This window comes from Odontomachus brunneus, unplaced genomic scaffold (assembly GCF_010583005.1).
Source record: "Odontomachus brunneus isolate Ranch 3 - 2012 unplaced genomic scaffold, Obru_v1 Obru_scaffold_006, whole genome shotgun sequence".
NCBI classification, from domain to species: Eukaryota; Metazoa; Arthropoda; class Insecta; order Hymenoptera; family Formicidae; genus Odontomachus; species Odontomachus brunneus.
The window spans coordinates 2,675,910-2,701,354 of NW_022639456.1; the positions used below are offsets into that span (position 1 = coordinate 2,675,910).

Sequence of the window (25,445 nt, forward strand, 5' to 3'; positions counted from 1 at the left end):
TTAACATAACCTCCAAACTGACGCATCCGCGCGCACGCAGGCGCAGATCCTATTTTTTGATTGATATATAAGGCTGCGGCAGTACAAAGGAAACATCTCAAGTGGTTTTCCTACAGTCACGGTGGCAGTGGTATTCGAAACATGGCAGACGTCATTGATTGTAACTTTCCTGTTTGGGGCCTGCTGCCTAAGAAAGAGACGGGTGTCACTCAATTCCTCACCAAATACCCCGAGTACGATGGCCGAGGTGTCATCATCGCGATCCTTGACTCTGGAGTGGATCCTGGGGCACCGGGTATGCAGGTGAGTAAGAATTCGTGGCGTTGGTTAGAACGCAGACACGCCTCCCGACTTCCTCGCGTGACGTTCACTCCCTGCGTCCGTGGATCCCCTGATTTCCGAATGTTTGATCTTATCCGAAGATAAGATCCACCTGGATCCATAAGTGTTGTCCCAGTCGCGCGTCTCTTCGACTCCTCACGGACGCCCCGCGAACTGTCTTCATCGCGAGATAAAGTAAAAGTCATGTTGTTTAAATTTTTTTCATATGTGATTGCTCGTTCACGTATTTGCGGGAGATTCATCACTTATTTACTTTTCGAATGCTCCAATGAGAGCTCCCACCTGCATAGACCTTTCGTATTTTATCTTTCCATTAATTTTATCTTATCTGCCAGATTTTCAACAAAATTTTTATGCTTGTAGCAGAACAAATATTTGTGAATTACTTAATATAAACTATACACAAAGAGACATTCCTATATGAAGACACAATGTATTTGGGTGTCATTTCAGGTGACTACAGATGGGAAGCCAAAAATTATCGAGAGATTTGACTGTAGTGGAGCTGGAGATGTAGACACTAGCAAAGTTGTGCAAGCACCAGATGGATATATACTTGGTCTAACTGGTCGTAAACTAAAGGCATGTTTCTGGAACATATTCTGTTTAAAGACAAGAAATTAGACTAGAAGAGATTAGAGTGCAAAATTGCATTGTTAAAAAATATTTTTAATTAATTTACAGTTGTCAAACTTGATATAAACATTATATTTTCATTTCCTTCTTTTATTTGCAATTTAATATAATTTAATATAGAATGAGTATGAATTAGTTATTGTATTTGTTGTACAGGTTCCAAGTACTTGGAATAACCCTAGTGGAGAGTATCATATTGGTTTGAAAAACCTGTTTTCATTGTATCCTGCTAAACTAAAAGAAAGAGTGGTGGCAGAACGTAAAAAGCGTCTCTGGGATGATGGACATAAGACAGCACTTGCAGAGGCTTCCAGGCAATTACAGGTATCTACTGTAAACTGTCAGCAGTATATTGATAATCCCTTTACTTTCAATTAAGTATTATTGGCTTTATTCTTTGTTGCTTCCAGACAAATTTATTCTTTTAACATTTTCTTTGTGATGTAAATCTGATGATCTCACTCTGTGTGAAAAAAAAATACATTTTTCTGAAACATTATTATATATTTGCTGGAAATCAATGGAAACATCCTTGTGAGCAAAATTATAATTAGAATTTTGGTCCCTGTGATCCAAAGATAGTTGAGTGTTGGTGAGCTTGTCAAACCATGCAATTAAATGAGGCCGCTATTTCACAACACGCCACAGTGATCCGTATCTAATGCTATATTTGTATTTGGCAGATTGATCTATTGTAAAGGCATTGATTCCATTACATAATATCTGCTTAAGCAAAGCAATTATATGGGTGCTGTGTATATGTGATAGCATCCTCATTAATTTTGTAGTATTATTTTTATGGCACATGGTACTTTATATCAATTTATTGACTTTGAAGAAGTCACAAGTGTGTGACAATTTTGTAATACTCTGTTCAAATATTTCTATCTTATTAACAAATATATTACTTTAGTTTGTCATTTGATAAGCTCATCTCGATGCATGTGAAAAGTAACTGATTAATTCTTAATGAAAAATTCATCATATTATCTTCTAATAAATAATTGTATCATGTAGGAATTTGAAAGCAAGAATTCACAATTATTAACTTTGGAAGAAAAACTCGAAAAGGAAGAACTTGAAGCTCGTGTCGAAGTACTAAACAATATCGAGAAAAAGTATTGTGATGTAGGACCTACTTATGATTGTGTTGTTTACCACGATGGTAATATTTGGAGGTAATCATTCGGAATGTGTTATATATAATCCTAAGTACAAGCATATATTTATCTGAAATTTAAATTATCTTTTCTCCATGACAGAGCATGTATCGATACCTCCGAAGAAGGTAATCTGGAAGCTAGTGTCTTCCTTGGTGAATATTCAGTTACGAGAGATTTTGCTCCTCTCACTCCAGAAGATCAGTTAAATATTAGTATTAACGTTCACGATGACGGAAACACGTTAGAAATTGTCAGTTTATGTTGTAAGTACAGATGAGAAAAATTCGAATGAAGTATCTCATGGAATTGAGCATAAATTTCTTTATCAAGTTTCTCTGGGTTTTATTGTATTACAGCGAGCCATGGAACACACGTGGCGTCAATCGCAGCCGCATATTTTCCCGATAATCCAGAGTTGAATGGAGTTGCGCCAGGTGCCCAAATCATATCACTAACCGTCGGTGACGGACGTATCGGTACTATGGAAACCGGAACGGCTGTGGTACGGGCAATGATTTACATAATGCAGCATAAGAAAAAGATTCACGTAATAAACATGAGCTACGGAGAACATGCTCATTGGTCGAACACGGGTAGAATAGGAGAACTGATGAATGAAGTTATCGACGAATATGGTGTGATTTGGGTCGCATCTGCTGGCAATCTCGGGCCGGCTTTGTGTACAATTGGTAAATACAATCAATTTTGATTATTAATCTGTTCTTGTCTTAAAATCTCTCAAAATCATGTGATTTGTGTTACTGTTGGAAACATGAAACACTATTAAGTTTTTTATATGCACAGTGCGAATGCGATTATCTCATGTCTTGAAAAAATATCACAGGAACCCCGCCAGATATCAGTTCAAGCAGTATTATTAGCGTTGGTGCTTACGTGTCCCCTGACATGATGGTCGCTGAATATTCTCTCCGAAAAAAGATGGCAGGAATGCCATACACTTGGTCATCTCGCGGTCCGATGATAGACGGAGGCGCAGGAGTGACTGTATGCGCGCCAGGAGGTGCTATCACTAGCGTACCAAATTTCACTCTTAGGAAAAGTCAACTTATGAACGGTACGAGCATGGCAAGTCCGCACGTAACCGGAGCAGTGGGTGCGTATTTATTGAAATTTGTATTCACGTGCATATTAACTGTGAGAATATTCTTATATTGAACTTTTCTACGTTTTAGCGATTCTTATATCGGGGCTTCTTGCCAAAGGTTGTCCATATTCTCCTTACAGTATCAAGAGGGCACTTGAAAATACCGCTCTTTACATATCCAATTTAGACCCGTTTGCGCAAGGTTCCGGCTTACTGCAAGTCGAAAGCGCATTCGAAAATCTCGCCTCATATTGCGACGCTCCCGAAAGGGACGTTCGATTCGCCGTCAATTGCGGCGTTAATAATTGTAAAGGTATCCATATGAGAACAGGTATTATTGATCGTCCAAAGGATTATGCGATTACTGTCGAGCCAGTGTTCATGGATAGCGAAAATATAGGTATATTTTACTTAACGACTTTTCCATTGATTTTTTTTTCCTAGAATAAGCTTAGGGTTGGACGTCTTTTTATAAAACAAATCTTATATAAAAAGATATCTTATATAAATAAGTTTGTATCATCTTTTCTTGCAGATCCGTCACGCAAAATCGATTTTAACCTGAAATTAACGCTTGTTTGTGCCGCTTCGTGGGTCCAATTTCCGACACATTTAGACTTGATGCATATGCCTCGTGCTTTTGCCATCAGAGTTGAAGCTTCTAACTTACCAGAAGGTGTTCATGCGACTAAGTGAGGAGTATTCTTTTCAAGTAATGTTACATTAAAAACTTATGAATGCTCATGAATTCATATTTGCGATTTCCAGCGTACGAGCGTATGATGTAACCAATATCGCGAAAGGTCCAGTCTTCCAAATTCCGGTGACTGTTGTTCAACCGATGACGCTCCCGAAGACTGCACTTCTTCCAGATTTAACGTATACAAACGTTTTATTTAAGCCTAATACTATTCAGCGTCATTTCATTCTTGTCCCGGAAGATGCGACTTGGGCAGGTAAATTATATTTTGCCATAAATGTTGTGCATGTATATCGATAATACGAATTAAAAATATCGATAACTGTTGTATTCATATCGTATTCTCATTCGTTTTCAACTAGTTTTGAGATTAAGAAGCACAGAAAAGGATAAGACTGGTAGATTCGTGATTCATACTATTCAATTGAAACCTCGTATGTCTTGCAAAACTCTCGAAGTTAACAGAATTATCAGCGTTACGTCTCAGTCGGAAACAGTGCAACCATTTGCTGTCCAGGTATTTTATTGTCACAGATATTTTATAGTTTTGTAATTTCGTATATATGAGTTTCGTTCTTTCAGAGTGGATTAATTTTAGAAGTGGTTATCGCAAAATATTGGGCAAATCTGGGCGACATGTTTATTGACTATTCCATCGAATTTCATGGAATTCACATGATCAATGGCAGTCTTACAATGCAATCCGGGGATGGTATAAATCGCATTGAATTACGTAGCTCTCTTAGAAACGAAGAGGTTGTACCCAGTATTTCTCTGAAATCATCTGTTCAAATTTTGAAGTAAGTGCACGTCTCTATGTTAATTCATTTCTCTCTCTAGAATAATAATTACGTTGCACAATTAACCGCATAATATTAAAATGCAGGCCTAATGAATCGAAGATTGCTCCCTTACGAGTGCGTGATATTATCCCGCCATCGCGACAAATATACGAGTTACATTTAACATACACATTCCACTCGGCAAAAGCAACTGAAGTCACACCGAACGCTGCATTGCTTAGTGATCTGTTGTATGAGAGTGAATATGAAAGTCAAATGTGGATGATTTATGACAGCAACAAGCAACTGATATGTTGTGGAGATGCATATCCGTCTAAAGTAAGTTTTTTTAGTATGATCATACTTATTTAAGAAATGGAGATATATTGCAACAATTTATCTCTCATCGTATTATAATTTTGCTTTAGAAACAATTAATGAAAACATAAATATAACAGAAACATTAATATAACAGAAGATATATATTCACTTAAACGTGAAATTTTTTATCTACAGTTTTCTGGAATATATGAAAATAATATTACTTTGTTGTAGTATACAATTCAAAAGTTAGAAAAAGGAGATTACACTTTGAAAATGCATATACGTCACGAAAAGAGAGATCTGTTGGAGAGACTGACGGACATGCCGTTACTTCTGAGTCAAAAGCTCAGCACGCCAATAAATTTGGATATTTACGCCAGTCAGTCGCAGGCTATTATCGGTGGGAAAAAGATGGTAGCTGCATCTATTCCACCTGGTCATATTCTTCCTTTGTATATCTCTCCAATGTCTAACGAGAGCAAGTAAGTATTCATGTCTCTATCCGCGTACGTTCCTGTTTATACTATTCCTGTTTATCATTATTCATTATCTTAGTGATGCCTGATAAGTTAATAGAGCTTGATATTTTAAATTTATTGCTAACCGTAATAATAGACTGAATATCTATCGAATGTTTGCGCGCGTATATCACATATATATTAAAATACATGATGCTCATTAAATATTTGTTATTTATTGATCTGCACTATAGTAACATTTTTATCACTTGTTTCATTAGACAAATTATATGATTGAGATATTCTGTATAAAATTTCGTATTCTTATGTTTATAAGAAGTCTGATATATCTCTTTGACAATCGTATGTATGAGTTTTAAGTTGATACTGTAGTATAGTATGCTTTTTGATTGTATGTAAGGTACTGTTTGATTCTTACATAAGTAGTTTTTGGTTTTTAGTTGATTGCCGATCTAGATTTCAATAATAATAATATTCATAATTAATGTTCGCAAACGCATTTTCGTATAGAAATAAATATACGAGTTGTCTCCAAGTTGATGTCGCAACATTTACACTCACACTCTCTTTGACCAATTTGGAATCTATTTTTCTTTAGTAGAGATTTTATTGAAAGTTGCTTTTTACAACCGCTAAATTTCTAACGTCAAGTTTCATATTGTAAAACTGAAGCCCTGAGAAGTTTATCGGTTATTGAGAAAAAATAGGGCGGTGCTTTCATTGGAGAAATATCGAATCCAAATTGTTTAAAGGATATGTAAATCTTGTTACATTAATTTAGAGATATATGTTAGTAACACATGTTAATTGTTGCTGTAAAGTGCTATTAAGATAACTTTCTTTTTTCATCTTATATTGCAGCACTGAAAACAAGTGAGTCTATAATACAATTTTTACGTATATTTCACATTTAACCATATCAAGTGAAAAACACTACTCGCTATTCAATCAATTGGATCGACACACTTTTATGTGCATGTGAATTACGCATGTACTTAATTAAGATGGCTTACTGCAAAGTAAAATATATTTGGAAATATTGGCAAATTTTTATTTTGATTTTATTCTTTCTCATTCTTTCTATCTCATTTTGGAAAAGTACTGACGTGCGAACAAACAGCAACATTAACGTATTAAAAAAGAATTGCTTGTAAACTGGGTAATAGATGCTTTTCTTTGTTTTTACCTTCTATTAATTATTTATAAGTTTTATCCGTACACTTGTACAATTGCTTTTAAGTTTTATTAGTTTTAGTTACCTGTGAATATTATGTTCTACCAGGAATTATTTTTCATCTTCTTGCATATATGCTTTACTTTTTTCGATTGTTACTTTAATGTATTAATGCACTTAATATGAAAATAAGACATACTGTGTGTATATTTCCCTGCAAGAACACCATATTCATTGGTACACTGTGGCTGCTGTATTCCTTTTTACACTGGCATTTAACTGACTTTTTAATTCTGTTAAGCTTTCGGGTATGTAATGCTAAAGATTAAACAGGCGATAATAGCTGCATAATTTATCATTAAAAGCACAATCTCTCAACTTATCGAAATACATAAAACGTTTCTTTTTTTTTTGCAAAGAATATCCAAAGGCGCTACCCTCGGTAGTTATCTTCAAGGTACATTGACTTTCTGTAAGGATGATATCGGAAAGAAAGTGGATAGTCATGTATTCAAATACATCTTGTCTGAGCCCACCAAGAAAAATAACAGCACCACTACCAAATCCGAGAAAGAGAAAACCATGACGAAATGGGACGAGTACAATGAGGCGCTGAGGGATCTAAAGTGCAATTGGCTCGCGAAACTTGGTAATGTAACACATTTATAGATACATACATATATTTATATATATATATATATATATATATATATATATATATATTTATTTATTTATATATGTAGGTTAATTATCATCGTAAATATTTCTTCTTTGTTTTTCCGGTATATATCAATAGCACCGTCTATAAGTAAGTTTAGTTAAAAATGTCAACATTTATATATTCCCTTTCCTACAAAAAACGTATGATTTAACGTATGTACCTTGAAGCATGCATTTTGCAATTTTTGCATATACAATAATCTATATATTTCCGTATATCAAATAACGTGTACTTGTATAGAACTATGTTGTCTTTATTTCTTCGTTATATTTGTAACCATTATTACTGTTATGTTATGTTTGTAACTATTGTCATTATTAAGTTATGTTTTAACTATTGTTACTGATAACACATCATCAATATAAATAACTGCGATACAAGTATTTGGGCTAATGTGTGGTTTCTCTCGGTGACAGAACCCGGCGAATATGCAAATTTGTTGTATGGAGAGTTGAAAAATATCTTCTCGGACCACCTGCCCGTCCACACTGCCATGCTGACGTCTTTGGATTCTCCTGAAGCACGTAGGCACGTGCCTCACGGCGATCTTTCGGAGAACGCTATCGCGCTCGCCAATCAAATAATAACAGTAGCTGACGCCGTGATCACGAATATCGATCAGGACAAGCTGCTGGCGTACTTTGGCCTGAAGAACGACCAGCGTCCTGATGCGGCTAAAATCAAGGTCACGATGGAGAAGCAAAAGAACAGTTTGATCGAAGTATTGGTGAAGAAAGGCTGCGCACTGGCGCGATTGTACGTACATGGCACAAAGACTGGTGAGGAAGGATCTTATGGACATTTACTCGAGAGCGTTACGCATCATTGGCAAGAGGTGCAAAAGTTCGCAGAGCCTACTGATAACAAGGTAAATATAATTTCATTATGTTTTATCTAAAGTCATAGACGGATGGAAAAATACATACGTTTATCTAGGCTGACAAGAATAAGAGCGTAGAATGTAAATGGTGATTGAACGAAATACCGAACGTTTTTGGTCTTTTCTCAGGTTATAATTTTGTCCTTGTGGCATGCGCACATCAATAATCACTATGGGCGTTATTTGAAATTACTGACACGATATTACGAAGAGAAACCGCTGAAGGAAGTTGATGAGAAATGTATCGAGATCGCGAGGATCCTGGGATGGGAACATTGGTCTCGTCTTATCACCACGAGTATACCGACACGTTATCCGACTACTTACAGATCATTTTGATCACTGGTAGGTACGATTTTTATCCCAGTATGATATCTAAAGATGCAATATATCTCCTTTGTTACTTTCAGATTTAATGAGGCCGATGTGTTATGCCGTGAGATAAGACAAGAATACCGTTTCCAACACATCTTTGTAATAACAATGTCGAACAAGTCAGGTGTAATATACGTTTAGATGAATATTAGTTTATTACAGTCATAATAAACTAATAAGTTAGAAATTTTACTGAACTGATTTAACGGACATACACGTATGTACGTGATATGATTTGCACTATGGAAATAATTTAAAGGAGTTTATCGAAAAATTATTAATTTACAAGAGATAAATATACAATATAAGCAATAACAACGTAAAATATGTGTCTCATTCGCTAATTACGCACTTATTAATATTACGAAGAAAAACCGACGACAGACAGTTTCTAAGATTCGATTCGAATGAGTACTTAATCGGAAACTTGTAATGGTGACGACGCGTTATTTCCCAACGTTGCCGATTTCAATGAATATAATATCTACCTATCGAATTAACCGAGCATCACGAGTACATCTGTTGTCCCTTTTCTCTTTTGGTTACAACGTAATCTATGTCATTAAACTTTCGTTGTCCAGCTTTATTTTTACAGTAAATTATATGTAAATATATATACGTACGTATTTTGTTTTTACATTGACAAAATATAGTTTATTCCATCGATGTATGTTGTATTTCTGATGTACTACGCAACTTGTAACGCAACAAATTTTGAACAGATTATTTATTAGTTTTGCACATGTATCATTGTGGGGTAAGATGATGCGTCAATTGCATCCAGCACAGACACTTTTATATCTTATTACATAATGAATAAAATACCCCGTGCAAAGTAATGTACATATTGGAAAATAAATTTGGTGTATCAACTGCATTTGAACTAATGCTCTAAGAGAATCGCTCTTAGTTGACACATTTTTTTCACAAAGGTCTGTAATGATAAACAGTCTACGGTACGCTTGAAAGAACTCTTCAGAATAGTCGACTGAAATGATCAATACATTTATCATTGCGACCAAGTGAGAATAACGCTATAAGAATAAAAATTAACCGAATAAAAGTGTTTTATTAGGAATTAACAATATGAAACAACAATGATTATTAGATCTGATGAAAATAATTTCAGAACAAAGATAAAGATTGGAAAACATATGGTAAGGAAATTGTATTGTTTTTATCAATTTTTCGCGATTATCTAAATAATAAAAATATTAAACAAATTCGAGTGTTATCAATTATAATTTCACTGGTGATTGTCGCAGCAGTTCTTGCTGTTCAACTGTTTCCCTATGATGGCCTGCAACGCAGTTCGAACTGTCACACAGAACATCAATATTCAAATGGCTTAATTACATACATATAGAAATGTATTTTACAACAAAATTAACAAGTGATGAGAAACGTACAGAATAAAATACACCATCACGATTATGGCTTCACCACCACTATTCTGCTGCCATTTTCCGACATATGTAAGAGACTGTTTTAATAATGAAGTGGACGTATTCTGGTATAATGCCGAATTTGCACAGAGCCGTTACCCACCGGGACAAGAAAGTAATTCTACAGCAGCATATATCGTTCGTACATACATATTTCTAGCACTTTTGTGCAGATAAAATATTATTAATGTATGTATTTCTCGGTGTGCTTATATAATCCTCCAGTAAGCAATGCCTGTACACTTATATGTTTGCTCGTGGCAGTACGAATATCGAGAGAACATTTATTGATTTGTGATGTAGAAAAATGTCCAAAATTGAACATCATCGTAGCAGAAGCCATGATAGAGGGCAATGAAATTCACGCATTGCTCATTAAGAAAAGACTTATATCAAATCCTTATTTGAATACAGAGGAAGCTTTGAAGTATGGTGGGAAAAGTTTGGATATATTGAGAGAATGGGTATGGCTGTACCTCAAGCAAATTATATTTAATATTTTCAGTCATTATGATTGCTTATTGAGTTCTCATGTTGCTTCGTTTGTACGCGAGAGATTTCGAGAGAATACATTCTTGAATATTATATACATGTTGTGGTGCCTTTGCCGTAGAAATTCAACATCTTCCTCGAGGAGATAGGAACGAGTTTGTGCAAAAATATAAGTGCATTTTTGCACGAGTGGTACAAAGCCCCGGAATCTCACACTTTATTTATGTTGCTTATCACATGCGGACGTACTGTATTACTCATATTTCAAGATACATATAAGGTGAATAATTTTCAGCCGGTATCGGCGGTAAAGTAGCGGAAAAATAACGAGGATGTGATAGAGAGACAAATTATTTTATCTATAGGTCACGCTGTTCGATTCGCACAGTCACAGCATCGTCAATAATGCAAATCGTGGATTAGTCATTGCTCAGGTAAGTGAGCGAGTTTCGTGAAAAAAAAATGTATATTTTAGCTGAAATAGACGTTAAAGAACGTATAACACGTACAAATTACTTTCTTCCTAATAACTGTGCGAGAATATATATGACGCAGGCATCCATCGATAAATTGGAATCATTATGCGGCTGGTATACTCAGGATGTATTAAAAAATTGCTACAATATACAAGCTAATAAGTACGAATTAGCTTTCTTATATTCCTGTAGACACTCGTGCAAATGCCACAGTTGTTACAAAATATAATAATACCGCATGCCTATGTATATTTTTTTAACTGGCCATAAGGATACAAATAAAACTTATTTTTTATGTAGATTACCACGCCAAAGCCCATAATAATTGCCGATGTCATGTCACCCTGCCTGCCCATGTTGTTAGTAGAGTTCTCTATTTAAACGCATATAGATGTAAGTAATATATACGCAGGAAATGCAGTATACACTCATTTAGCAGTTTCCTCCTTTAAACAGACCGGACGCGTGTATGTATATGGATTAAGATCGATGTATTTATTTACATTATGTACAATTTATCCCTCTAAGGCTAGTAAAACGCTTCATTGTTTACACAATGCTGAAACTATTAGGAGAATAATTTGATTTATCTTCGAAAACAACGTCGATTTAAACAAAGAATGTCTTGTAAAACACACACATTTCTCTATGAGTGAGTTTAGCATTGCGCAAACATATCCCATTGGCGATATATTGACTATATCATATTAATAAGTTTAATATTAATTTATATTTGTTGAGATTTTTTTTATCTCCTCCGACTACGCTTTTTCATTACGCTTATAAAATATAATGAAAAATGTGTGGACGATACAATTTTACTCGAAAGTAGTTTTGTTTTACACTCTCGTAACATTGTATGTATAAGTAGCTACAATATTTTGATTTCTTAACAATTAACTTTCCATTTATAATAGTATATATCTGTTTTTTACATATCTGCATGATTTCCACGTATCTCGTATAAGTAAAAATCACTTGCACGTTATGGAAACAAATATACGTTGTTAAATTTTTATGATAATTTAGATTACAATAATGGAATAAAGTAACAATATATAAAATAATCATGGTGAACTTGATAACAGAATCAAATCATGCCAAATTACAAGTGATTTTCATATGCTCTATCAATTCAGTGAACAAACACAGTATACTATGTCATACAATTAGAAATGAAAATTATTGTTCGAATTTATAAAAGTAAAGAAATAATTTTTTTTATTTTTTGCCTAATTACTATAAAGTTTCAAAAGTACGATATAAATATTTTTCTGCATTTTCTAATGTGAATAAGAAATTAGTTTTCTTTTTGTTCTGTCACCAGTGCATGAATTGAATATAAAAAATAAGTATAACAGTGCCGAGAAATAGTGTAATGTCTAAAATACAGATTTCTTCATCTTTCTATTCCCATGTGTATATTACAAGTATATTGTGTGTTGTGTATATTGTGTTCGCGAGTGTGTATGTGTGTATTTGTGTGCAGCGGAGTATTGTAGAATATATTTAATAACAATTTCTCAACAATGTAATTTCAATCACTATTAGAAATCACTATCTACACGAACATATAAGCTATACCTCCCGCCCTTTGCAAAATTTTACCTGCAATGCTGCATTATCTTAAAAGAAGTTTCTTTTTCCTTGATTCTAAAAAACCGCTTGCACGTATCAACGTTAGTTGAGCAACTTTTTACTGTATTTGTAAAGAAACATCTTATTGTATTACTTTGTACAATATAATCAATTACAAGGCAATACTTGTTTTTCTCTTCGAAGATAAATCAAAGATCGCAATGAAATTATTTTACACGCTATAATTTTGCATATCCTATATGGTTAGTAGTTCTCACACAAATAGAACTTGTACAATAGCACTATTACTCCTTAAGCAAACACTCAAAAGATATCTCTTTCAATCCCGCTTTCTCGCTTTCTCTCTTTCTAATGTTTCAACAAATAAAACATTATCTACCCAAGCAATATATTGTACATTGTTTGACAATGCATATTACAAGGAGAAGCTATACATTATATACTATAATTCATTACACTGTTACACAAAGGTTTTACTCAGAAACTTTGAACACAATAATCCTGTATGAAATCATATACTATACAAAAAGGATGATTTTCTGTCGCTGGAGAAATGTTTCAATGAAACACGTTTGAACAATATACATTTCGTAATCGAATAAATAAAGTTACCGTGTAAGAGTGTTCAGAATTTATTATAAGGAAAAAAAATAACGTTAGAGAGATTGACGAACTCGAGGTTGCGCCCACTCTACGAAATCATCGATTAAAACGGGCCAGGCACCTTCTTCGTCATAATTACTCATGTCTGGATTAATCATAAGTGCAAAATCCAATAACAAATTCCACGTGTCTTTTGGAATTGATCTTTTATGATGCTCCTGAAATGCATCGATGATGTTAGAAGGAAAGAAAAAAGGAAAAAGGAATGATTCTATATAAAGAATAAATAAAAAAAAAATAGAATTACAGACCCCTTACCTGTAAGAATTGACACCATAATTGAAGAAATTTGAATTTATCATCTAATACAATGTTCCAATAAGCAATCGCCATGTCCAAATCTAAACCTTTTTGTCCAGTATTCTTTGCATAATTAAATGTGAAATGATAGAAGTCTTTGAACTTCTGAGGATCCCTCAATTCATTTTCTAAACTACCTAAACGTGCTTTTAGTTTATCTATATTGTCCACACTAAAAGAAAAAAAGAAAAAATAATTAAAGAAATTATTGTATTTGGCAATAAGAGATAAGACAAAAAAGCATGAAGTAATAATATTATGGGTATAATTATGAATAGCATAGAAAGATATTTTTGTATTTACCCTAAATCCATCATTCCATTCATGAACTCATCTTTTGTGAACTCACACTGTGTTTCAGCACGAAATTTCCATGCAATGATTAGAACTAATTTACTTTCAGGACTTAAACCCAAATCATCAAGAAATTTCATAATACCATCTGCAGTAATTTTATTGGGTTCACTTGGATCTGCAAGTATTGTGATTACGTAGTATATTTATCTCTCCTAAATATAACATTCAATAGAAATAAGATAATAAAACTGTTCAACTGATGATCCTGTTTAACAAATATATATCCTTTATAATGACAAATTCTGGCATTATTGCCATAATAATTATAGTGACTTTACCTTGGTATCTACTGTATAATATTTCTAATTTCTTTTTATCTACAGAATTTTTAGGTTCTTTGCAATAAGCCTCCGGGTTTTGGAAGTAATTGTCACTCGCCAAGTCCAGCTTCCAATCATTTTGTGCCAAACAATATATCGCAGTTTGTTCTCCGGTTTGTGTGAATGTTATAAATTTTTTCACTTTGTCCCTTTGTGAAAATTTTAATTTCTGCTGCAATTCGAATAAGACACGATGTCACATACACTTTGCAAGCTTATTTAATTATATTGACAATGGAATATTTATAAAAGCCCAAATTATACAGGGTGTAACAGAGAGAAGGATTATTTGGCAAGAAGATAATACAGAAATTCAATGCAAAATGCGTCTAACGAGGGAGGAAAAAACGGAAAAGGTCAAAGCAGTATTTCAAGTCGCCCCGTCGTTCCTCTGATGACAGCTCTGATATATTTAGCGTGAGGAAAAGCCAGAATAATATTATACACGAAGATAGGTTAATCTAACTTCGAAACAGAGTAACGAAACGGGGGATTATACTTGATTAACCACCTGATAACACAATATAAATGTAATCTTATCGTTATGCAAATATCTGTTTTCCTGATGCTTACCATTTTCCAGCTAATTTTAGGCCCCCGAAAGCCAAAATATTATTCCCCTCGCACTACACTTGACACGACATGCGCATGTTCTGTGAACGTCTCAAGTGGAGATGGACGATAATCAACTGATGAATCGATGTTCGATTCTGTTTTTGTTAATAGATCGATAATCTTTTCGATATTTAGAGCTACGTAAAGTCTAGTTTTTTCCCTTTTTATATAAACTTTCTGTGTGCACTAATGTAAAAAATATAAACAAACTTTTATAGCGACGCGAAAGAAAAAAATGTCCGACTCATTGTTGAGTTACTACATGAAAATAGTTGATTCATATTCAAATATTTTTTTTGTTAATAATTTAGTATATGTAATATCAGTCAAAATTTCAGCTTGTGTAAACTAATATATTATTAACAATGTATTAAATGATGTAAGTAGTTCGTAATCGTAGAAGCAATCGTACTGTTCGTTAAAAACAAAATAAGAAAGCTAAACTGCTCTCAGTGCTTCCTCGTGAATAATATTTCAAATATTATACATACAAAATAGCATTTGCAGCGTAAAGCATCAAATCATTCATAAAAGAAATAATATTTGAAGTATGAAAAACGAGAAATCGTGATCGTAGTATAGCTCAACAATAATATCGTCAGATTTTCATCTTCAAGTAGTATTACTCAATAGTTAAACAGAAAGCTTAGTCCCGATCTACAATAAATGTAGCTTTAAACCTTAAGAAATTGATCAATGACAGTAGATTATTCTCCTCAAATTTGATCGTGATTGATGAATTTCTTAAAGATAAGGGCTAAATCACCTATTGTAGGTCGGGACTTAAGTCCCGATCTATAATAGGTGTAGTAAGCTTTAAGTCTTAAGAAATTGACCAATCACAGTTTACAGAGGAATATTGTGATTGGTTAATTCCTTACGGCTTAAAGCTTACTACATCTATTGTAGATTGGAACTTTAATTTTATATAAAAGAATAACAGATTAGAGAAGAGAATCTCTTATTTTCAAGTAATAATTATTAAAAATTGTTTTCTCATAATTTTTTAAAAAAGCGTAGGAAAGTGTAAAAAGTACACATGATGCAAGGAATTTACACTTTATATCCGTCATGGCTCCTGCACACAGGACGCGGTAATGCTTGCCACGCGGCGGAAGTTCGCGCGACAGCCAATCAATATGTTGTTTTTCCGTAAGGGCTAGAAGGTTATTACGGAAAGCAGCATATTGATTGGCTGTCGCGCGAACTTTTGCCGCGCGGCAAGCATTACCGCGTCCTGTGTGCAGGAACCATCAGATCATCATGGATCTGTTTTCTATTACCTGAGAGAAGCTTGAGAGCGGCTACCAGTTTGATTTTAGTGGCCAGAGCTAGGTGCATTTTCTATCGTAAATCGTAGAAATTGATCAATCGGGATCGATTATTTTTTTCGTACCCGACTATGATTGGTCAATTTCTACGATTTACGAATCTACGATTTCTATTGTACACACCGCTTTAGATCTGTTATTTTTACAAAATTAGTTTTAAAATCTCCGTTACGAGCCGCCACTATACGTCCCGATCTACAATAGGTGTAGTAAGCTTTAAGACGTAAGAAATTAATCAATCACAATTGATTATTCCTTTATAATTCCACTGTGATTAGTCAATTTCTTAAGGCTTAAAGCTTACTACACCTATTAGTTGCGTTCGGTATTGTAAATCGAAGATGTCGGATCGCTCTTTAATCTCGAAGATACATAGAAATGAAAAAGAAAAATGAAAAAGATACGAGATCTCGTATTTCTCTCACTTCTGTGCAGTTTCGAATGCAGCTATTGTAGATCGGGTCTACCAATCGACCAATCAAAGTAGTGATAGATTTAAGATAGGATAGAACAATTGAGATAGATAAAATTCAATATACTATAATTTCGGTAAAAATAATGATATCATCATGGTTCAAAAAGCATTTTAAAATTTGAAGTCTATACTTTTCAGGTATACTAAATCCATAATGCTACTATTGCTTATTGTTGAGATATAATGAGATATAATAGTTAAATAATATATGACAACTGATCAAATTTCAACTTCATCTTCCAGTTGTTTTCACTTAAAAACTTATTTATATAAAAAAGTACGACATACTCATCATAAAGAAAAAACTTTAAGTTTTTTATTCATTTTATTAACGAATGTTTTACAATGATTCATCCACTTTCTGTAAGCGATCAAAACCAAAAGAATCGTTTTTCGTAAATAACTCAGTGAAAGAAAATCTCGCTGAAACGTACACGCAAATAAAAAGGGAAAATTCCGTTCTTCTAAATGATATAAACGTTACTTGTGTGCATTGTTTTGTTTAGGCAGTACAACTTGACAAACTTCGTAAAAAATTTAGGCGTTCGATGAATTCTAACTTATATTTATGTAACATCGTAAAAATAAGTTATTTTTATATTCGAATATATATCTGAAAAGTAGAGACTTGAAGTTGTAAAATGCTTCTCGAATCCTCTCATTATTGTTATTTTCATAAAAGCTACAACCAGTTAAATTTTGTGTTTTCTTATGACTGAACAAAGTGAATCTTTGCGTAAAATATAGATATACAGTAAAAAATGCAGTACGTAGATTATGTTTTATACATGACATACAAATTTTGAGCGTAATATATTGTTACGTCCTTTTTACTCTCCTTTGTATTCTTTCGTTCGTAAAAATTTGACCTGCTTTGAGCGCGCGTCCTATCTCAGTTCTGATGCGGTTTCTGTAGCTAAAAAAATCAAGCAAATGTCAAGTAATAATTCGCAAACAATAAGTCGCACGCTGCTTCAGATATGACGTAATTAATACGTTTGATGGTGTTAAAAATTAATTACATTTAAAATTTACAAGACACGGAAATATGAAGTGTGTGAAATTCTTGTCCAAACTAACCTCGATGCTATCTTAAACGGAACGAGAATGGAAACGTGATTTTGTTCACTGTTGAAGTTCGTGCTAAGCACGAGAAAAGAGCACATATCGTCTTTGTCTTGACCCACAGATCGTCAAGTTATAACATCGTTCGATTCTGATCCAAAAGCAAAGTAGCAAGTGGGTAGTAGGTCATGTGGGTCATTGATAGTATAATTATCACATGTTACTTTCTTAATTTCAGCATTCAGCTTTAGGTACGACAGTATACATATAATTATTTTTACTTTTTGAATAAAACTTTGTACAAAATATTATCAAGTACAACTTCATACCTAACATTTATATGAATGGAATAATGAAAAGTCATATTCCTCCCTGTTGCTTTCATTAACCAATAATAATATTTAATGATTTTTCTTTAAAGGTAATATTATTTGCAGGGATCGCAGAAGATGTATCAGATCATCCAATATTTAATAAATAGATGAAATTGTGCTATAACTGATAAATATGGTAGGAAATAGCTTTGATGTACTCCCATACTATCATTCCAGTGGAGCTGGAAAGGAAGTGTGCCAGTGGTTGGCACATATCAAATTGTCTAGGATAATTCTTCTAACATCTGCAGTTTTATTTATTGTGCCATTATTCACCCATTATTATTTATCTAAGGTATATTAGACAAAAAAGTATATAGATTCTAAAGACCTGTAAAAAAATATCTTATTAATAACTCTGCAATATATTTTATAATGGTTACACAAAGTTTTATGCTAACTGTAAATTATTTTTCAGGTAGAAAATGATGTTCCAGACAGGGATATATATAGAACATTTTCAACACTAGAAGCTTTCGAGGACTTCACATCTATGAAGGCATCGCAATTAAAGATGAGGATAGAGGAGATGTTGCGTATAAAGATATCAGTGAGTAACGAACTGAGAGATTTGAGTGCCAAGAGGCAGAGGCTTCAAGTGGAAGTTAACAGTTTGACTCAGAAGATTGACGAATTGAAGCAGGAATTGTTGCATCAACAGACAGATCTTGATAGATTAAAGATAAGCGTAGAACAAGCGCAGGTAGCACAGAGAGAAGCAGTGGAAAGGAACACGCCTGAATTGGCACCACCTAAGAGAATACTGATTAATACTGTTCCTGTTACATTACCAAGCACGGACCCACGATCATGTAGGATGTACAATTGTTTTGATCACAGTCGATGTGCATTAACGAGCGGCTTCCCTGTATTCCTGTACGATCCAGATCAATTCCCAGTAGTCAATTCAGGATGGGATGTAGATGGCTTTCTGAAAACAACCATCAAGCAAACCTTAGGTATGTGTTCTTATTCGAAACGTTTGCCTATGTGTGATAAATTGTAAAATATTCCCTTTATAGGATACAATTCACATTTGACGAAGAATCCAGCGGAAGCGTGTATCTATATAGTTCTAATCGGCGAAGCATTGAAGTCCAAATCGAAGGGGGGCGATCATCGTTATACAAAACCTTTAGACATAAAGAGACTACACGCGCTTCCTTACTGGGGCGGAGACGGTAGAAATCACATATTACTGAACCTCGCGCGGCGAGACCTATCCGCGGATTCTGGGAATATTTTCAACAATCTGGACACCGGCAGAGCGATTATTGTACAGTCGACGTTCTACAGAAATCAGTTTCGCGCTGCTTTCGATCTGATCGTCCCGCCAATCTTGGGGCCACCCGGTGGAGACGTTTGGCAAGAATGCGCGCAAATGCTGCCTGCGAGAAGGAAATATCTGTTGTCCTTCCAAGGGGAGATGAGGACCTACAAGGGTACACCGATGACGCATCAAATAGACGATCCCGATGTGGACCTGGAGAGATTAGCGGTGGACGACAACAACATAGACGCGTTTATCATTCAGCATCTGAAAGACATGAGCAGCGGAGTGACTTTAGACAAGTTTTTCATTCAATTCGAGTGCATTCCCGCTTCCGTGGAGAGTAAACCCGTGGAGGCTCTCGATTGGTCTCTCTGCGGCACCGACTCCTCCAGACGAGCTATTTTGAAGGAATCAACATTCGCGCTGATCTTAGCGCCTAGAAATGCTACATTGCTGACTACTTCATCCATGCAGGCGAGATTATACGAAGCGTTACGATCCGGATCGATACCAGTGATTTTGGGTGGCGATCAGATCTTGCTCAATTACAACGAAGTTATCGCCTGGAAGAGAGCGGTCATCTTTCTGCCTAAGGTAACGGTGCCGAGTTCGTTCTTGATGTTACCAGGAAGCTAATGAGACTGCAATTTTTTTCAGGCTAGAGTAACTGAAATGCACTTCCTGTTACGCGCTGTTCCCGACAACGATCTCTTAATGATGCGAAGACAAGGCAGATTGATATGGGAACGTTACATGAGCACCGCTCAAGGTGCGATGGACACGATCTTAGCAGTGGTCAGAGACAGACTCGGCATACCGCCATTGCCAGCGTCTCAGACACTCAGTCCTAGTGTTTTCAATGAAAGTTTTGTGGTATGTATCTAAGATGTAACGTTTGAGGATGTTTGATCTTGTAGATTCTACAGTATTTTCTTTTAAAAGCCTTTAAAGTCAGATACCATCATCGCGGAACCAGAGGCTGAGGAAAGTTTAGGTCCTTTGGAGCCACCGTATCCATCTCCTGCTTTCAAGAGAAATTATACGACGCTGTTGATTCAAGGTCACGAGATTTGGAATGATTGGATGGATCCGTTCAATTTGTATCCGCAGTTACCTTTCGACACCATCCTGCCTAGCGACGCGAAATTTCTCGGTAAGATCATTATTTTACATTATTTTAACATCGTTATGCATGCGTTATTCGTTACTTATTTCATTTGTAGGCTCAGAAGTTGGTTTTCGACCTATTGGCAAAGGTGCCGGCGGTGCTGGAAAGGAGTTCAGTGAATCATTAGGAGGAAATTATCCGAGAGAACAGTTCACGATTGTCATGTTAACGTATGAGAGAGAACAAGTTCTTATAAATTCGCTGGCACGTCTTTACGGCTTGCCTTACTTGAACAAAGTAATCGTGGTGTGGAACAGCCCGAAGCCACCTGTAGAGGATCTCAAGTGGCCCGACATAGGCGTTCCTATACATGTAAATTTAATTTATTGTTATGATCTTTTAAAGACTTTATTCATGTATCAGAATATCACACACATTTTTAAATTATTTCTAAAATATTCCCGTGCAGGTTATAAAGGCTTCAAAAAACAGCTTGAATAATAGATTCCTCCCGTTCGATGCGATTGAGACAGAAGCTGTCCTTTCTGTTGACGATGACGCTCATTTGAGACACGATGAGATTATGTTCGGTTTCAGGTAAGGTAGTTTCGCATGCGAACTTATTAGTTAATGCAGCTTTATATGATTATACTATGTTTGGTAAAGACGACAAGAAGACGCATAAATAGTTAATCACCCAGTATACTTCTTTATTCTTAAATATTTCTAACTACATTTCTAGTTAATTTCAGTGTTTTCTATTTTTATTTGAAGCGAACTCTCGTGGGTCTAGCGGGTCTTTCACGACTCATCGAGCGCAAGCTCATTGGTCACTGCAATCAAGTAGCGGACCCTCGTGGTTCATGTGAGTCTCTCATGGCTCTTCAAACGCAAGTTCATTGGTCTTTGCGACTAAATAGCGGACCCTTGTGGTTCTAGCGGACATTCGTGATTCTTGCGAGTCTACTCTTCAAGTGCAAGCTAATCAGTAATCGTCACAACAAGTTATAGAGGGTTCTTGTTATACAAACAAGAGAACCTCACAGACTTGGCCCACGCGCCAAATATATCGCATGTTCCAGATCTAGCAACGCAATGTTTGACTTTCTTAGCAACTTCCTCGATCATCTTCTCAACGATCGTGAACTGCTACTTCATGTGTTTTTCTGGCATTCTGATAATATCAGTAAAACTATACGCTTCATACCAGACCTTTTTATGATTTCTCACATCCTTCCCGTCGACGAGATTTAGGACTCCTCGTTCCTCCGCCGCCTACCGTCGCCTGCGATTCCTGTTCCTGCGCGGCCTCCGCCACCTCCCGTCACCTATGACTCCTGGTTCTTGCGCAGTCTTCGCCGGCTTTCTTCGTCGGCGTCTCCAATATCCTGCGAGGTCTTCGCTGTCTCTCTACATCGGGGACTCCTGTAGCCTGCGCGGTCTCCGTCGCCTCTCTTCACCGACGACCCGTTAAAGTGTTTATTTTTTTTTGTTAAAAGTTTAAATGTTCGCAAAGTGCAGTTTCTTTAAATTAAATACATTTCTCGTAAACTGTGATTTCAGAGTATGGAGGGAACATCGAGATCGCGTGGTTGGATTTCCTGGGCGCTTTCACGCGTGGGATCAAAACTACCATAACGCTTGGAACTATAATTCTAACTATTCTTGCGAATTGTCCATGGTCTTAACCGGAGCCGCTTTCATTCACAAACATTATACATATCTATATACTCATTGGTTACCACAGGCAATCAGAGATAAAGTCGACGAATATATGAATTGCGAAGATATCGCCATGAACTTCTTAATATCTCACATCACGAGAAAACCACCAGTTAAAGTAAGACGTCACCTTCAACATATGAAAAGGATAATTGTTCAGTGTTACGCATAATAACTTGTTGCAAATTAATATATATATTAATATAATTAATATACATATTAATATACATATTAATATACATATTAATATACATATTAATATATTTGGTTTTAGGTAACATCACGTTGGACGTTCAGATGTCCGGGTTGTCCAGTATCATTATCTGAAGATGATACACATTTTCAAGAGAGACATAAGTGCATCAATTTCTTTTCTGAGGTAAAATAAGCCAAAAGGATTTTTAATTGTCAGATACTTCTCTAAAATCCGTTTAAAATTTGAATGCATTTACTTGAGCTGTAAATACGATTTGGTAAGATTATTCAATACGATTAATGGTTGCAGGTTTTTGGATATATGCCATTATTGAATACGCAATATCGAGCCGATTCGATATTATTTAAGACACGAATACCACATGATAAACAAAAATGCTTCAAGTTTATATGAAGAAATGACCTATTAGAATTTTTATGTACGTATATTGTAGAATAAGATTTATATGTGACTTTGATACAATTTCGTTGAGTTCACGAAATTTATGACTATTATACACGATATTTTGCAAAATACATACAAAGAACAACTAGTAATACCAGGCACATACAAAAACAACTGGAAGTATTTCATTGAAATGTCGTTAAGCTGTATAAGTGATCAAAAAATGAACAAAACTTTAAATATACTTTGTAAAGGTATTCTTGGTGTGATCGAATAGATATCAGTGTCTCGGATTTATCATAACTTCGGCGATATACTGAATTTCATAGTAATTAGGAACAATCAGAATAATTGTAATCAGAATAATATTAGGTATGATAAGAAAATATTTCAAAATTAGCAATTTGTGCACGAGTATATTATTGTAAATAATTCTTTCTCTTATTTTCTTTTTTTGTTCTAAGTTTCTTTTAGATGACCAATATCTTGAAAAGATGGAGAGATCTATTTTATAAATGTAATTGATATACAAATTACTGCCTATTAAAATCAAAATAGTGTACATATTTGAGGTAAAATTAGGAAGGCAATGTATTATTTTTAAGCAACATAAGTAAAACTGTACGTTTAAATTAAAAATAATGGTTAAGACATTGTTTACATATAGTTATATATTCGTAACTAAAAATTTTTTACAAAATTTAACTTACTAAGGGAAAACATCAATTTATTCTAAAGACACCTCATAGATTGTGATTCGATTGATTTTTGTGAAACAAGTTTCAGAAATAAGAAAAATTTTATTTGCACACATGTACACAAAATGGTCCAAATAAGTCAACAATTTGCACAATAGCACTCATACATCTTAATGAATCTCTATGTTTTGTTGTATAATAAAATGTGTACATTACACAACAATCAACTATTTCGTAGTTGATAAAAATATAAACAATTTCTCAAATTGCGGACACCTGTTTAAATGTAATTTTTATATTAATTAATGATATATAATTGTATTAATCATTATTTTAGAAATTGTTTTTATAATACGATATTTAGCATGTAACCTCATACATGTTGTCCGGAATAGTAACATATGAACTTGTATTTGTAGATGTGACAGTAAAGATCCATCTGAGATTTGTGTCTAGTTATAAATGAATTTAACATAACAGTTAAAATTTAAATTGCAATTTTTTTTTATTTAATTTTTATACACACTTTCAAAAATTTTAGATTAGTTTGCTATTTATGACTGATGTTTTTTAGACTGTTTTTTAGATCGTAGATTAAAGAAAATTTAATTTTCAGATTATTTAAAGAATTAATTCATAAAGAATATAGTGTACTATTGAACGATATGTTTATATGTTTAATTTCTTATACGTCATATTATCATGTTTTATTATCATGTTTTATTATCATGTTTTATGTAATGCTTTTTATATATAACACCATTGATATATATGTGCCAAACTTTTAATAATTATATAATATATAGAATATATTTATATTATATTATATAATATATTCTATATATTATATAATATATTATATAATATATAGAATATAATATAGAATATATTATATAATATATTATATAATATAGAATATATTATATAATATATTATATAACATATAGAATATATTTATATAATTTTCTTTTTAAGATACTATTGAAAATAAGTTTGTATAATCTTCCTTGAATATTTTTTGAACTAGTTTATTTTAAATTTAAAAAATAATTGAAAATTATATGATTACATATAATTTACAAGTCGTTTCACTATTTTAAAAAATTTTTAAATATACCACTCTTATATATAAAAAATTATCAATAGATAAAACGCGAGAACATTCGCCCAATACAATTATCAAGCGTGTTAGATGTAACGAATACTGTGTAAGAAAATATTAATGTAAAAAACTGTCCTATAAATTTCCTGTGCTACTGTTTTGTATATTATAACGTGCTGATATTAGTATTGTAATACAATAATCTTAAGCGTACCTGTGCAATAAAATCACATTTTTTATCGTATAATAACGAGAACATGCAATACGAACTTCATTGTATTATTATTCTGTATAGAATAAAATAATTTAATTGCCGAGAAAAGGCAAATAATATAAGTTTCAACAACGTGTAAATATCAGACTTTGTAAAACGGACAACAGTAAACACCGACAGTAGATATTATACATGAGTGATTAAACGTAGCAACTGTGTCCGCTATGATTATAACGCAATTCAAAACAATTAAAGAAACAAGTCTACTGTGACGAATTTTGACTTACGTTATTCTGAAAATAGATGGAAAAATGTAAAAATAGATTGTTTTTCAAGATTCAAGAAGCGACTTTCAATATTCGGAATTAAATCTCCATTTTTACAAAAATTAATAATCCGCTTAAGTACAAAATTATACCGTAATATTTTTTTAATTAAGATTTTCATTAATTTTCTTTCTGATTTTCTCAAGGTTCGATGTATCTTTCGAATATGGCGCTTCGATTGACGATTCCCCCGAAGCTCGCGCCGGAT

At 34.0% G+C, this 25,445-nt stretch overlaps 2 protein-coding genes across 4 annotated transcripts; one reads left to right on the forward strand and one right to left on the reverse strand.

Moving 5' to 3' along the window:
• On the forward strand, window positions 1-24,369 carry LOC116850857 (exostosin-3). 3 transcript variants are annotated; one of them, XM_032829635.1, is made up of 28 exons: window positions 1-303; window positions 796-924; window positions 1,135-1,302; window positions 1,996-2,156; window positions 2,241-2,404; window positions 2,498-2,830; window positions 2,986-3,255; window positions 3,335-3,646; window positions 3,782-3,938; window positions 4,015-4,202; window positions 4,309-4,463; window positions 4,529-4,746; window positions 4,833-5,067; window positions 5,284-5,534; window positions 7,125-7,354; window positions 7,843-8,294; window positions 8,436-8,604; window positions 10,352-10,590; window positions 10,984-11,052; window positions 18,612-19,152; window positions 19,216-20,060; window positions 20,124-20,339; window positions 20,409-20,619; window positions 20,690-20,946; window positions 21,044-21,171; window positions 22,138-22,414; window positions 22,571-22,675; window positions 22,802-24,369. In XM_032829635.1, exons 1-28 carry the CDS (start codon window positions 142-144, stop codon window positions 22,904-22,906), a joined length of 6,747 nt encoding a protein of 2,248 aa, XP_032685526.1. In that variant the 5' UTR covers window positions 1-141; the 3' UTR covers window positions 22,907-24,369. The 3 variants fall into 3 exon arrangements, with proteins under 3 accessions (XP_032685526.1, XP_032685515.1, XP_032685507.1); XM_032829624.1 differs by lacking the exons at window positions 1-303; window positions 796-924; window positions 1,135-1,302; ... (14 more) ...; window positions 10,352-10,590; window positions 10,984-11,052 and adding exons at window positions 17,051-17,520; window positions 18,257-18,488; XM_032829616.1 differs by lacking the exons at window positions 1-303; window positions 796-924; window positions 1,135-1,302; ... (14 more) ...; window positions 10,352-10,590; window positions 10,984-11,052 and adding exons at window positions 17,590-18,070; window positions 18,257-18,488.
• Window positions 10,957-15,078, reverse strand: LOC116850911 (DCN1-like protein 1). The gene is made up of 5 exons (XM_032829745.1): window positions 14,907-15,078; window positions 14,292-14,505; window positions 13,960-14,128; window positions 13,615-13,828; window positions 10,957-13,514 (listed from the first exon to the last, which is right to left on the reverse strand). The coding sequence occupies exons 1-5, from the start codon at window positions 14,907-14,909 to the stop codon at window positions 13,350-13,352; spliced, it is 765 nt and encodes a 254-aa protein (XP_032685636.1). The 5' UTR covers window positions 14,910-15,078; the 3' UTR covers window positions 10,957-13,349.
• Window positions 24,370-25,445: the final 1,076 nt, after the last annotated feature.